We start from the raw sequence: 14508 nt of genomic DNA, 5'->3' as shown, positions 1-14508 counted from the left end.
AGCAATTAACAGATGTCCAAAAGTGCATGATCATTCACTTTTGGGCCAAGGGTGGCACTGAGGCAACTATGGTGCTCCATGGGCCATAGATGATGGGTTAATGACTGCTGTGATGTGTATAGCTGTTGAGCAATGGACCACCCAGATGAACCAGTGGGTACCAACAGATTCTTCTCAATGACTGTCATGTGGGCTTCCACAGCAGTACCTGGTTCATGCACCCATTTTCATGAGCCAATTCCGCAACTGGAAGCCCACAGATGGGTGACAGGTGGCATTTTTAGATGAATCTCATTTTATGCTCTATCAGAAGGATGGCCATTGGCATGCAAAGTGTGAAATGTCTGAAGGCAAACACCCTGAAACAGATGTCAGAAGGGTCCAAGATGGAGGAGGGAGCGTTATGGCTCTGGAAGGCACAATGGATCAACGCAAGTATGCATATATCCTTCTGGACTATGCAGTTTGTTTTTCCTCAGCTTGATGGCATCTACCAGCTCGCAGTGTATGCTCATTGTCTCGATCTGGTGGGAAAATCTCGCGCCGCCGCCGCAAAGAATGTCATTATGATTTTACCATACTCCCCTGGTCATAAAATGCCTCAGATTAAAACTCAATTGGGAATCCGTAAGACCACACTGACTGGACTGTTTGTGTCATGGATCCTCAGTTGAGAACCTAGCACAGTTGGCCACAGCACTGGAATTGGTATGTCTCTATGTTCCCGTTAGTACCTTCCAGAACCTCACTGATTTCTTGCACACCTCGCAGTGTTCTGCACTGCAATAGGTGGTTGTCTAGGATTTTGACAGGTAGTCACATTAATGTGACTGGACAGCACAGAATGTTAACGAAAGGGCAACAGCTACATGTCTTTTCAACATCACTCTCTTTAATGGTGCAGAAGAAATTATTAAGAATAACTATGGAGACACAGATGTAGAAAACTGGTATAATGTCAATATGTGTACTTGTAAAAGTATTTCAGTGGTAAAGCAGATAATTTCTTCTAGACAGACAATACCTACAAGTCCAAGTGCAAAGTGTCCACCGTCACCTATGTCTAGATGAAAACAAATATCAATGCTGTGACTAGCTGGCTCAGTGCTTAAGAGGCAGACTACAAATTCAAAGTTCCGGGGTTCAAAATCCGGTCATCACTATGGCTTTTATCTTATTTGTATCCCTTCTTTCACCTCTGGCAATTTTTGTTAATGTGAACAATGCTGGGATGCACTGTCTAAGTGGATTCTTGTGTTGTTGCAAACAAGCCTATTTCCTGACTCAAAGTATGTGATGTGGCTGCACGATCCTGTCCGGATAACAACTGATATGTCCTGCAGATAACAAGATATGCAGGGCTGTTAAAATCCTGCATAGCGTTGAGTGTGGCCCTCCAGAACCTATCAATTCCATATTTGGATGACAGTCATGAGATCCCAACCAACTGGGCAGCAATATTGCAGAACCATAATTCGCATTCTCAATAGGAAAATAACCATAATTCTCAATAGGCCACAGTCTTGATAAAGTTGAAGTCTGAAACATCCTGGTAGAATTTCTCCTTCTTAAATGAGTCATAACACTATTTTGTCATAAAAAAACCAACATTCAGATCTGATTAATGAACGAGAGGACCACTCCTCAATCTTTCCTTAATGTGGAATCTGGATTATATTACTCCTACCTACTTTGTTTAGTTGCCCTGAAGTGCCAATAATTCATACGTGTAAGAATGCCAGTTTGGTGTTTGTTTCATGCTGTCTTCATGGTGTTGCAACTTTAATGGCCAGCAGTGTATATAGTCTGCAACAGCATGTAGAAAGAAGACCGTTTAAAGTTATTTACTGAGGAAAATTGCCAATCAGTTTTGACATCTCAGTAATGTGATCTCCAGGCCCCATGCATCCCATATATAGACAATCGGATACATCAATACTTGCATATCTGGAGCCCTCGATATATGGGTTCCATGAATTCATTTTTGGAGTGTATACTTCGAAAACTTGACAACAACTGAGCACACCAGCAGTCCTGACCTTAATTATGCATGTTTTGATACCTGTTCATTTATAACATAAGGGCAACTGCAATATTAACAGAGTTTCTTAAAAATTCCAAGAACTTCTGTTTCCCTACATGAGTTTTAAATTTGGGGACTGGCAAACACACTACCAGTTTTATCACTAGGGGAGCTGTTTAAGCACCAGTAGAAAATTAGTGGGCAGTAACTCAAAAACTTGTGTGTCAAATTATGTACCATTCAAAGTGTATTATACATTGGTACTATATAAACAACATCCAGTTCCATCAAAGAGCTTGTACTTTGCTTTAACCTAAATGTGAGAATGGATATGGCAGTTTTTTACAACACATCTAACAATATAGTGTAGGATAACACTGAAAAGCAGCAATACAACACAGAAACCAATATGTGATACCTTTAATGATGGTGCGTGTGAGCTTTACAAAAAATTAATGCCATTCTTCTTGTAAAGTTGCTGTCAGCAGATCAAAAGCTTAAGGAGGAGGCAATGTGCCTTCTAAGAGAATCCTAAACAACCTCCTTGTGATTCAAATTAGGACCACGACTTGGTCACTTTTTGATTTGTTTGATGCAAAGACATTAAACCACATTGTGAGCACTGCGTGTTGTCATATACTGTGAACTTATATTACCTGCTAGCAAACCCGGCAATGCTACAAAATTGCTAAATATGTATGGGGATCAAATATATGTCCAGATATTATTATTCTCTCTCTCTCTCTCTCTCTCTCTCTCTCTCTCTCTCTCTCTCTCTCTCTCTACCACCTACTCCCCACTGTCTTTGTTTGTCCATCCCCTTGTCTTACCCTCTTCTCCATCTCCTCTTCCCCCCTGCTCTCTGATCTTGAGACTAGTTTATTGTTATTGCAAACAAAACCTTGATTGGAAATTGAAGTCACTTAGAATGAATGGGTAAATCAGTTTGGACCATTGATATAAGGGTATGAAAGAGACCTCTCCATCTGCTGGATCTGTGATGGTAGTAGCTTCAAGGTCAGTATTTTGCATAGTTTTATTCTGCAAACGGTTAGGATTACAAAGTTCTGGATGATTCAGATTTTGTAGTAGTTTCATAATCATACACCAATAAGCCTTAAATACAACTTTGCTGTTAACGCCAACTGCAATGAAGAAAACAAAACAGCAGACAGTTGTGTATACAATTTTTGGTTTAAATGCTTTGCAGTCATAGTTAAAACTGACTGTGAGAAACAAAATGAAACAATACATTTTTGCAACACAGCACTTTCTTTCTCACAGTTGGTTTTAACTGTAAATTATGAACATTGTCATGTAAAAAAGTGTAAGTTACACAGTCTCAACGTTTACTAGTGCATTGTGTAAAAATTTGAAATACATGCACAGGGTCTACCTCCATCCAAACGTTAAGTATTCTGTAAAAATCTCGAAAACAACACATTGGATCAAAAAAAGTTATAGTTCAAATTTGTTTGTCTCAGAGCAGGATATCCAACGAAACACCCTCAACCGCCATACCACCTCATGCGTGGGTAGCAGAGGCCAACTTGAAATCTTCAATGGCAGCCCCCATTTGTTATTTTAGATTACTACTCTACTGAAAAATCTACATCAGTTTTGTCTGAAGCATTTTCTTCATTTCGCCACAGATGGCACTGTAGTTGGAGGAATAAAAATGGATACACAATATAATTTATGACATGCTACTCAATAGCCTTGGAATATCCAACGGCACTTGAGGCCCCACCTCCATGATGTGAGGACAGGACAGGACAGGCCAGTACTTCATAACTCGAATAGGAAATTCCATTCGCAATGTTGCATTCCTCCAATATATCGAGCTGCGGACTACTTGAGCACCACTGTGGCCATGTGGCAAACTATGACATATCATAACAGGCAGTATGGTGCTGCCAGAGCTCCTGTATTGTGCAAATGTAGAACAGATAGCAGCTCTAAGCATTACAACACTTAAGCAGTGTTTCTTGGCTGTACACCTTCCAATCATTTGGAGAACAGACGTGTAAGTCTGTGATGTGTGTTGCAACCACAGAAGAAAAATCTGAAATGAGCCTGATTTACGGAGAATGTAGGAGAAATATTAAGATTGCTGTTGCCTTGTATGTCGAGCATTTTCCAGAAAGCTCACTCTAGTTTGTTCTTTTACATGATTATGAACACTTTTACATCTGATGACAACAGACTGGCAAAAGGAAACAAAGGAGAACCTAATGAAATAGATTTAGTAGCGGCAGAGCACCACAAACCATCGATAAGTGCCCAGCAATTACACCACGGTTCCAATATGTCTGTAGGTAGTATTGTCACTACTGTCACAATACTGCATCATCATAAGTATCATCCATACCACATGTCACTGCATCAGGAACTTCATGGCATTGATTTCAACAGCTGGGTAGTGTTTTGCGAATGGATGTGTCAACAAATACAAACAATCCCCTCCTTATTTGATGAGGTGCTATTTTCTGATGAGCCTGCATTGACAAATACATGGTAGTGTTAACCAGCATAACATGCATTACTGTAGTGTAGACGATTCTCACTGGTTACAGTATGCTGACCATCAGTGTCCTTGGTCGGTTAATGTATGGTGTGGTATCATGGGGAACAAACTTATTGGTACATATTTTATCGATTTCATGTTGAATGGATGCAAATAACAAATGTTTTTGGAACAGGAACTAACAGTACTGCAGGATGTTGCCAAGGACATTTGACAGTGTATGTTGTTTTAGCATGACGATTGCATGGTGCATTACGCACCTGAAGCAAGGGAGGTATTAGACCGTGTTTACATAGGTCAGTGGATCAGCAAAGTTGGCCTTATTGGCGTACTAGGTTGCTGGATTTGACATTGATGGATTTCTTTCTGTGGGAATATTTAAAAGATAAGGCATACCATCAAGTGCCAACAGGCTGTGGAAATGTGGCAAACTGCATCAGAAATGCCTGTGCTGCCATTTCCACATATATGCTTTGTCTTGTGTACGGTCATTTGAAAAGCAGATCACTGAGTGCACTGAAGTTGGTGATACTACGTTTGAACACTTACTCTAATTGGAAAAGCAGAGTAGTGTTCACCTTGAGCCATGGCCACAGTGGCATGTTGAGTAGTCACGTGTTCGATACATCATAGGAATACAATGTTGCAAATGGGGTTTTCAATTAGAAAATCTGTGGTAAAATGAAGAAAATTCTTGAGAGCAAATGTATGTAGATTTTGCCATAGAATCATTGAAGATTTCAAAGCTGCTCCGCCCCCCCCCCCCCTTCCTCATCGCTGAAGACTTATAATGGTGAAAATGTTATATACTTCATGTAGCATGCAGATATATTTACAGGGAAATCATTCATGCAGGTGGGGGTTTACATACCACTCCAGAGAATTGATGTGTGTGCTTCATCTTCTTACCAATGAATGATACTTGTAACCATAAGTTATATGTATAATAAGAAAAGAGTAACTGAAAATAAAAGTCAAGTACAAGTGTCCAGATATTGTGCATTAATTTTATTTTTCTGCACTCTGTAAGCTATAATGAGGGATGACACACGTCTTTAGCATGGGACATCAGTAACAGTGGTTTTGTGAGAGAAGATACGTGGTCATACTTGGCCGTAAGCATGCGATGCATTGCCACCCTGCCGTGGATATCTGCATAGTCCAAAACACAGTTATACTAACAATGCACAAACATTGTAAGATACAGAAAATAACTTCTGTCAGATTACAATTATTCTGTAGACAGAATGATGAAGGTGGCCGTGTAATGTGGCTAATGAGAATGAAGAGAATGGACTATTTGTTAACTTAACAGTAGCATCGCAAGTTATTAGTAAAAATGTAACGTAGCAGTTCTTTATTTTGAAATAATGATAATGAAGTCAAATAAGTCTGAGAGAACAATGTTTTTACTGGACACTGAACTAAGCATGGGACAGTAATCACAGTGACTTTGTGAGCAAAAATACCTGATAAGACATGGCCATGAGCATGACTTGCAACACCACCCTGCTGTGGATATGTGCATACTCCAAAGCACAGTGATATTAAAAATATACACATATTTTAAGATACAGAAAATGAACTTTTGTCAGATTATAACTATTCAGTGGACAGAACGATGAAGATGGTCATGTAATGTGGCTAGTGGGAATGAGGAGAATAGACTATTTGTTTAGTTAACAGTAGCACCACAACATGTTATTAAAAATATGATGTAGCAATTTTTTATTTTAAAATAATTATAGTGAAGTTTAATAAGTCTGAGAGAACAAGATAACAGTGTTTTTGCTAGATACTGAATTAAAACTATACTCAGGAGTCGCCTAATTATTATATTCTTTAATATTTTACATTATATAATGCTTTGTGTGTTTTCAAGCAAACTTCTGGAGTAGTAATACTCCAGATTTTGTAAAAGCTTTTGACATTTATTTCACTGTGAAAATAGTATCAATATTTATCCTGTGCATGTTCTTACTGGCAAGTAATCAACAGATTTCTTTTGATCCAGTTCTCCTGTAACAGTAAAATATTTCCATATGTTTAGTAACTTGCACTATGAGAACACAGAAAATTAAAACATTTTGACAAAACATTCAGCTTACATTGTCACAGCTTGGCTTACAGAGACCCGTACATCTGTAACAGAATATTTTGGTTTGCAAAGTGGAATATTTGCTACATGTCTAGGCATGTAGCCTGAATATCCTGATTTTGGCAGGTCATGAGCAATCCTCAGTTCACAATTTTCAGTTGTGATGTCTGACTGCCCTTCTGTCCCTCTCTGTTCAGAATACAACCTACAAAATGACAGAGAATTATTCAACACTCAACCTACAAATTGTGGTATTCTTTTGTTTATTCAGTTGTAGCTTTTTCCTTCTGTGACTTCAAACTTTGTCGGAGCTTGAGGTCTCATCATTAATTTCCAGGGAGCAATGCAATAGCTCAGGTTCCACAATGATGATGGTCAGAAAGTGAACCTAATTTTGTTAAAGAAAGCATCTCAGTATTCACCTGAAATGACTTACAGAAAATAACCAGTTCAGCAGACTACATCATATCTTTTCAGTGCTTAATCTAGTGCAGATTAAACGTTACCATATGTATATTTTGATTCAACTGAGAAGTCGTTTTATAGATTAGAAACAGGAGCTCAAATATTAGTACACACAGGATTTTAACAAATTGCACAAGTAATTGTTGTCATGCATTATGTACAGAATAAATTCGTTTCTGCTTTCTTGACATTTTTCCTAACTGATAAGAGCTGAATTGTTTAATGACCAAAGACAGATACTCACCTTATGATTAGGTGCTAAGTAGTCAACAGACAATAACACTGAGATCATTCCTAAGCTTTCACACATTGCTCTTTCTTACAGCTAAAACACACACTATCAAACACACACAGGCATATATGCTGAAACCTTCCCTTTGTCCTATGATGGAAACAAGGAATGAAGGAACCCTTTGGGGCAGCAGGGGTGGCTAGGATTTAAGGATCCTGGGCTGAAAAGTACTAAGCACAAAAAAAGAGATTTACTTTATTGACAAAATCATACTTCAGCACTTGAACAACACACACAGTCATTAAGAAAAACAGCATACAATTGGCATTAGCCACATTACAAATTAACACATTCCAGTTTTCAGTTTAATTCAACAAGACCTGACCAATCAGGATCTTAAGTTCCAACTGGCCCAAGCCACTCTTAAAAAATATGACACAAGCTAACAAGTAATCCAAGTTCAACTAGCTTTTTGTTACTGAATAATTATGAGACAATTGATGTTGTTGTTGTGGTCTTCAGTCCTGAGGCTGGTTTGATGCAGCTCTCCATGCTACAATATCCTGTGCAAGCTTCTTCATCTCCCAGTACTTACTGCAACCTACATCCTTCTGAATCTGCTTAGTGTATTCATCTCTTGGTCTCCCTCTACGATTTTTACCCTCCACGCTGCCCTCCAATGCTAAATTTGTGATCCCTTGATGTCTCAGAACATGTCCTACCAACCGGTCCCTTCTTCTTGTCAAGTTGTGCCACAAACTCCTCTTCCCTCCAATTCTATTCAATACCTCCTCATTAGTTATGTGATCTACCCATCTAATCTTCAGCATTCTTCTGTAGCACCACATTTCGAAAGCTTCTATTCTCTTCTTGTACAAACTATTTATCGTCCATGTTTCACTTCCATACATGGCTACACTCCATACAAATACTTTCAGAAACGACTTCCTGACACTTAAATCTATACTCGATGTTAACAAATTTCTCTTCTCCAGAAACGCTTTCCTTGCCATTGCCAGTCTACATTTTATATCCTCTCTACTTCGACCATCATCAGTTATTTTGCTCCCCAAATAGCAAAACTCCTTTACTACTTTAAGTGTCTCCTTTCCTAATCTAATTCCCTCAGCATCACCCGACGTAATTCGACTACATTTCATTATCCTCGTTTTGCTTTTGTTGATGTTCATCTTATATCCTCCTTTCAAGACACTGTCCATTCCATTCAACTGCTCTTCCAGGTCCTTTGCTGTCTCTGACAGAATTACAATGTCATCAACGAACATCAAAGTTTTTATTTCTTCTCCATGGATTTTAATACCTACTCCAAATTTTTCTTTTGTTTCCTTTACTGCTTGCTCAATATACAGATTGAATAACATCGGGGAGAGGCTACAACCCTGTCTCACTCCCTTCCTAACCACAGCTTCTGTTTCATGTCCCTCAACCCTTATAACTGCCATCTGGTTTCTGTACAAATTGTAAATAGCCTTTCACTCCCTGTATTTTACCCCTCCTACCTTTAGAATTTGAAAGAGAGTATTCCAGTCAACATTGTCAAAAGCTTTATCTAAGTCTACAACTGCTAGAAATGTAGGTTTGCCTTTCCTTAATCTTTCTTCTAAGATAAGTCGTAGGGTCAGTATTGCTTCACGTGTTCCAATATTTCTACGGAATCCAAACTGATCTTCCCCAAGATTGGCTTCCACTAGTTTTTCCATTTGTCTGTAAATAATTCGCGTTAGTATTTTGCAGCTGAGGCTTATTAAACTGATAGTTCAGTAATTTTCACATCTGTCAACACCTGCTTTCTTTGGGATTGGAATAATTACATTCTTCTTGAAGTCTGAGGGTATTTCGCCCGTCTCGTACATCTTGCTCACCAGATGGTAGAGTTTTGTCAGGACTGGCTCTCCCAAGGCTGTCAGTAGTTCTGATGGAATGTTGTCTACTCCCGGGGCCTTGTTTCGACTCAGGTCTTTCAGTGCTCTGTCAAACTCTTCACGCAGTATTGTATCTCCCATTTCGTCTTCATCTACATTCTCTTCCATTTCCATAATATTGTCCTCAAGAACATTGATGCTGTATAGTCCCTTTATATACTCCTTCCACCTTTATGCTTTCCCTTCTTTGCTCAGAACTGGGTTTCCATCTGAGCTCTTAATATTCATACAAATGGTTCTCTTTTCTCCAAAGGTCTCTTTAATTTTCCTGTAGGCAGTATCTATCTTACTCCTCATGAGATAAGACTCTACATCCTTACATTTGTCCTCTAGCCATCCCTGCTTAGCCATTTTGCACTTCCTGTCAATCTCATTTTTTGAGACGTTTGTATTCCTTTTTGCCTGTTTCACTTACTGCATTTTTGTGTTTTCTCCTTTCATCAATTAAATTCAGTATCTCGTGTTACCCATGGATTTCTACTAGCCCTCGTCTTTTTACCTACTTGATCCTCTGCTGCCTTCACTATTTCATTCCTCAAAGCTACCCATTCTTCTGCTACTGTATTTCTTTCACCCATTCCTGTCAATTGTTCCCTTATGCTCTCCCTGAAACTCTGTACAACCTCTAGTTTAATCAGTTTGTCCAGGTCCCATCTCCTTAAATTCCCACCGTTTTGCAGTTTCTTCAGTTTGAATCTACAGCTCATAACCAATAGATTGTGGTCAGAGTCCACATCTGCCCCTGGAAATGTCTTACAATTTAATACCTAAATCTCTGTCTTACCATTAGATAATCTATCTGATACCTTCTAGTATTTCCAGGATTCTTCCATGTGTACAACCTTCTTTTATGATTCTTGAACCAAGTGTTAGCTATGATTAAGTTATGCCTTGTGCAAAATTCTACCAGACAGCTTCCTCTTTCATTTCTTTCCCCCAATCCATATTCACCTACTATGTTTCCTTCTCTCCCTTTTCCTACTCTCGAATTCCAGTCACCCATGACTATTAAATTTTCGTCTCCCTTCACTACCTGAATAATTTCTTTTATCTAATCATACATTTCATCAATTTCTTCATCATCTGCAGAGCTAGTTGGCATATAAACTTGTACTACTGTAGTAGGTGTGGGCTTCGTGTCTATCTTGGCCACAATAATGCGTTCACTATGCTGTTTGTAGTAGCTTACCCGCACTCCTATTTTTTTATTCATTTTTATGAGACAATAAGACCTTAATATTCCCCACAGTTCTCAGCAGTCTCACCTAAAAGGACCATTTATGATTCTCACTTGCAATTGGCACTAGCTGCTCTATGAGAATAACCAACTAAGCCACACACAACATTCAAAATACTAAAATTTCATTTTTCGTGAAGCAGCCTTAAAACACTTAACTAGGCTTCCCTATATAAACCGGCAATAGCCACTTATTTTGCCAATAAGATAAATTTACCAATTGTCTGAGGACTGTGCAGACAAAACCTGAGGTTTAACTCAGCACTTAGCTGCCTCTGAATCAGTGTGAATCAGCACTAGCCATTTAAATTTTCAAACTACACAAGCAGCTTATACTGACAGATTATATTTTAAGTTTAACACAGCACTTAGCCAACTTTAAATTCTCAAATGAATTTACCAATTCAAATCAGCACTAGCCATTTTAACTTCAGGAATGCATCAAAATAATTTAAATCCCGCTATTGGCTACACATAAATGCCAAAAAAATCCTTTTTAACCAATTTCACAGCTCTAGCCACCACTAAACTAAGCAGGTTAACAATTTTCCTGAGTTCGAACTGCTAAACCTTCAGGATGCAAGCTGCAGTGATTTGTTTCATCCTGGCCAAACAACACTGCACCAGGCCCCGCTGCCCTGGATGTTGGTTCACTCGTGCACTCCAGGAGTCCACAGCCCAGCTCTGCTGTGGCATGTCACATGTTTACTGACTTGTCCAATGTTAGCTGTGCTTCCTCCTCCCATTACTGCATGCCACACTCCTTAAAACCATGTCCTCATGACCCTGGATACCCTCTAGTCTCACGGCCGAGCTGCATCTACATCTACATCTACATCTACATTGATACTCCGCAAGCCACCCAACGGTGTGTGGCGGAGGGCACTTTACGTGCCACTGTCATTACCTCCCTTTCCTGTTCCAGTCGCGTATGGTTCGCGGGAAGAACGACTGTCTGAAAGCCTCCGTGCGCGCTCTAATCTCTCTAATTTTACATTCGTGATCTCCTCGGGAGTTATAAGTAGGGGGAAGCAATATATTCGATACCTCATCCAGAAACGCACCCTCTCGAAACCTGGCGAGCAAGCTACATCGCGATGCAGAGCGCCTCTCTTGCAGAGTCTGCCACTTGAGTTTATTAAACATCTCCGTAACGCTATCACGGTTACCAAATAACCCTGTGACGAAACGCGCCGCTCTTCTTTGGATCTTCTCTATCTCCTCCGTCAGACCGATCTGGTACAGATCCCACACTGATGAGCAATACTCAAGTATAGGTCGAACGAGTGTTTTGTAAGCCACCTCCTTTGTTGATGGACTACATTTTCTAAGCACTCTCCCAATGAATCTCAACCTGGTACCTGCCTTACCAACAATTAATTTTATATGATCATTCCACTTCAAATCATTCCGCACGCATACTCCCAGATATTTTACAGAAGTAACTGCTACCAGTGTTTGTCCCGCTATCATATAATCATACAATAAAGGATCCTTCTTTCTATGTATTCGCAATACATTACATTTGTCTATGTTAAGGGTCAGTTGCCACTCCCTGCACCAAGTGCCTATCCGCTGCAGATCTTCCTGCATTTCGCTACAATTTTCTAATGCTGCAACTTCTCTGTATACTACAGCATCATCCGCGAAAAGCTGCATGGAACTTCCGACACTATCTACTAGGTCATTTATATATATTGTGAAAAGCAATGGTCCCATAACACTCCCCTGTGGCACGCCAGAGGTTACTTTAAAGTCTGTAGACGTCTCTCCATTGATAACAACATGCTGTGTTCTGTTTGCTAAAAACTCTTCAATCCAGCCACACAGCTGGTCTGATATTCCGTAGGCTCTTACTTTGTTTATCAGGCGACAGTGCGGAACTGTATAAAACGCCTTCCAGAAGTCAAGAAAAGTAGCATCTACCTGGGAGCCTGTATCTAATATTTTCTGGGTCTCATGAACAAATAAAGCGAGTTGGGTCTCACACGATCACTGTTTCCGGAATCCATGTTGATTCCTACATAGTAGATTCTGGGTTTCCAGAAACGACATGATACTCGAGCAAAAAACACGTTATAAAATTCTACAAGAGATCGACGTCAGAGATATAGGTCTATAGTTTTGCGCATCTGCTCGACGACCCTTCTTGAAGACTGGGACTATCTGTGCTCTTTTCCAATCATTTGGAACCCTCCGTTCCTCTAGAGACTTGCGGTACACGGCTGTTAGAAGGGGGGCAAGTTCTTTCGCGTACTCTGTGTAGAATCGAATTGGTATCCCGTCAGGTCCAGTGGACTTTCCTCTATTGAGTGATTCCAGTTGCTTTTCTATTCCCTGGACACTTATTTCGATGTCAGCCATTTTTTCGTTTGTGCGAGGATTTAGAGAAGGAACAGCAGTGCGGTCTTCCTCTGTGAAACAGCTTTGGAAAAAGGTGTTTAGTATTTCAGCTTTACGCGTGTCATCCTCTGTTTCAATGCCATCATCATCCCGTAGTGTCTGGATATGCTGTTTCGAGCCACTTACTGATTTAACGTAAGACCAGAACTTCCTAGGATTTTCTGTCAAGTCGGTACATAGAATTTTACTTTCGAATTCAATGAACACTTCACGCATAGCCCTCCTTACGCTAACGTTGACATCGTTTAGCTTCTGTTTGTCTGAGAGGTTTTGGCTGCGTTTAAACTTGGAGTGGAGCTCTCTTTGCTTTCGCAGTAGTTTCCTAACTTTGTTGTTGTACCACGGTGGGTTTTTCCCGTCCCTCACAGTTTTACTCGGCACGTACCTGTCTAAAATGCATTTTACGATTGCCTTGAACTTTTTCCATAAACACTCAACATTGTCAGTGTCGGAACAGAAATTTTCGTTTTGATCTGTTAGGTAGTCTGAAATCTGCCTTCTATTACTCTTGCTAAACAGATAAACCTTCCTCCCTTTTTTTATATTCCTATTAACTTCCATATTCAGGGATGCTGCAATGGCCTTATGATCACTGATTCCCTGTTCTGTACATACAGAGTCGAAAAGTTTGGGTCTGTTTGTTATCAGTAGGTCCAAGATGTTATCTCCACGAGTCGGTTCTCTGTTTAATTGCTCGAGGTAATTTTCGGATAGTGCACTCAGTATAATGTCACTCGATGCTCTGTCCCTACCACCCATCCTAAACATCTGAGTGTCCCAGTCTATATCTGGTAAATTGAAATCTCCACCTAAGACTATAACATGCTGAGAAAATTTATGTGAAATGTATTCCAAATTTTCTCTCAGTTGTTCTACCACTAATGCTGCTGAGTCGGGAGGTCGGTAAAAGGAGCCAATTATTAACCTAGTTCGGTTGTTTAGTGTAGCCTCCACCCATAATAATTCACAGGAACTATCCACTTCTACTTCACTACAGGATAAACTACTACTAACAGCGACGAACACTCCACCACCGGTTGCATGCAATCTATCCTTTCTAAACACCGCCTGTACCTTTGTAAAAATTTCAGCAGAATTTATCTCTGGCTTAAGCCAGCTTTCTGTACATATAACAATTTCAGCTTCGGTGCTTTCTATCAGCGCTTGAAGTTCCGGTACTTTACCAACGCAGCTTCGACAGTTGACAATTACAATACCGATTGCTGCTTGGTCCCCGCATGTCCTGACTTTGCCCCGCACCCGTTGAGGCTGTTGCCCTTTCTGTACTTGCCCAAGGCCATCTAACCTAAAAAACCGCCCAGCCCACGCCACACAACCCCTGCTACCCGTGTAGCCGCTTGTTGCGTGTAGTGGACTCCTGACCTATCCAGCGGAACCCGAAACCCCACCACCCTATGGCGCAAGTCGAGGAATCTGCAGCCCACACGGTCGCAGAACCATCTCAGCCTCTGATTCAGACCCTCCACTCGGCTCTGTACCAAAGGTCCGCAGTCAGTCCTGTCGACGATGCTGCCGCTAGCGAGACTGGCAGTCTTCACCAAATCAGATAGCCGCCGGAA

At 40.3% G+C, this 14508-nt stretch overlaps 1 protein-coding gene across 1 annotated transcript in view; it reads right to left on the bottom strand.

Annotated features, from left to right (window-relative positions):
- Positions 1-6446: 6446 nt before the first annotated feature.
- LOC124778023 overlaps positions 6447-14508 on the bottom strand; it is a 49250-nt gene continuing 41188 nt past the window's right edge. The window contains exons 4-5 of the mRNA XM_047253605.1: positions 6659-6853; positions 6447-6569 (exon numbers count right to left, since the gene is read on the bottom strand). Of these exons, the coding sequence (XP_047109561.1) occupies positions 6542-6569; positions 6659-6853 (223 nt within the window). The 3' untranslated portion in view covers positions 6447-6541. The remainder of the gene's footprint in view (positions 6570-6658; positions 6854-14508) is intronic.

Source organism: Schistocerca piceifrons, chromosome 2, assembly GCF_021461385.2.
Source record: "Schistocerca piceifrons isolate TAMUIC-IGC-003096 chromosome 2, iqSchPice1.1, whole genome shotgun sequence".
Lineage (NCBI taxonomy): Eukaryota > Metazoa > Arthropoda > Insecta > Orthoptera > Acrididae > Schistocerca > Schistocerca piceifrons.
Note: the sequence above shows the minus strand (reverse complement) of the source record. Positions and strands in the feature narration are given on the sequence as shown.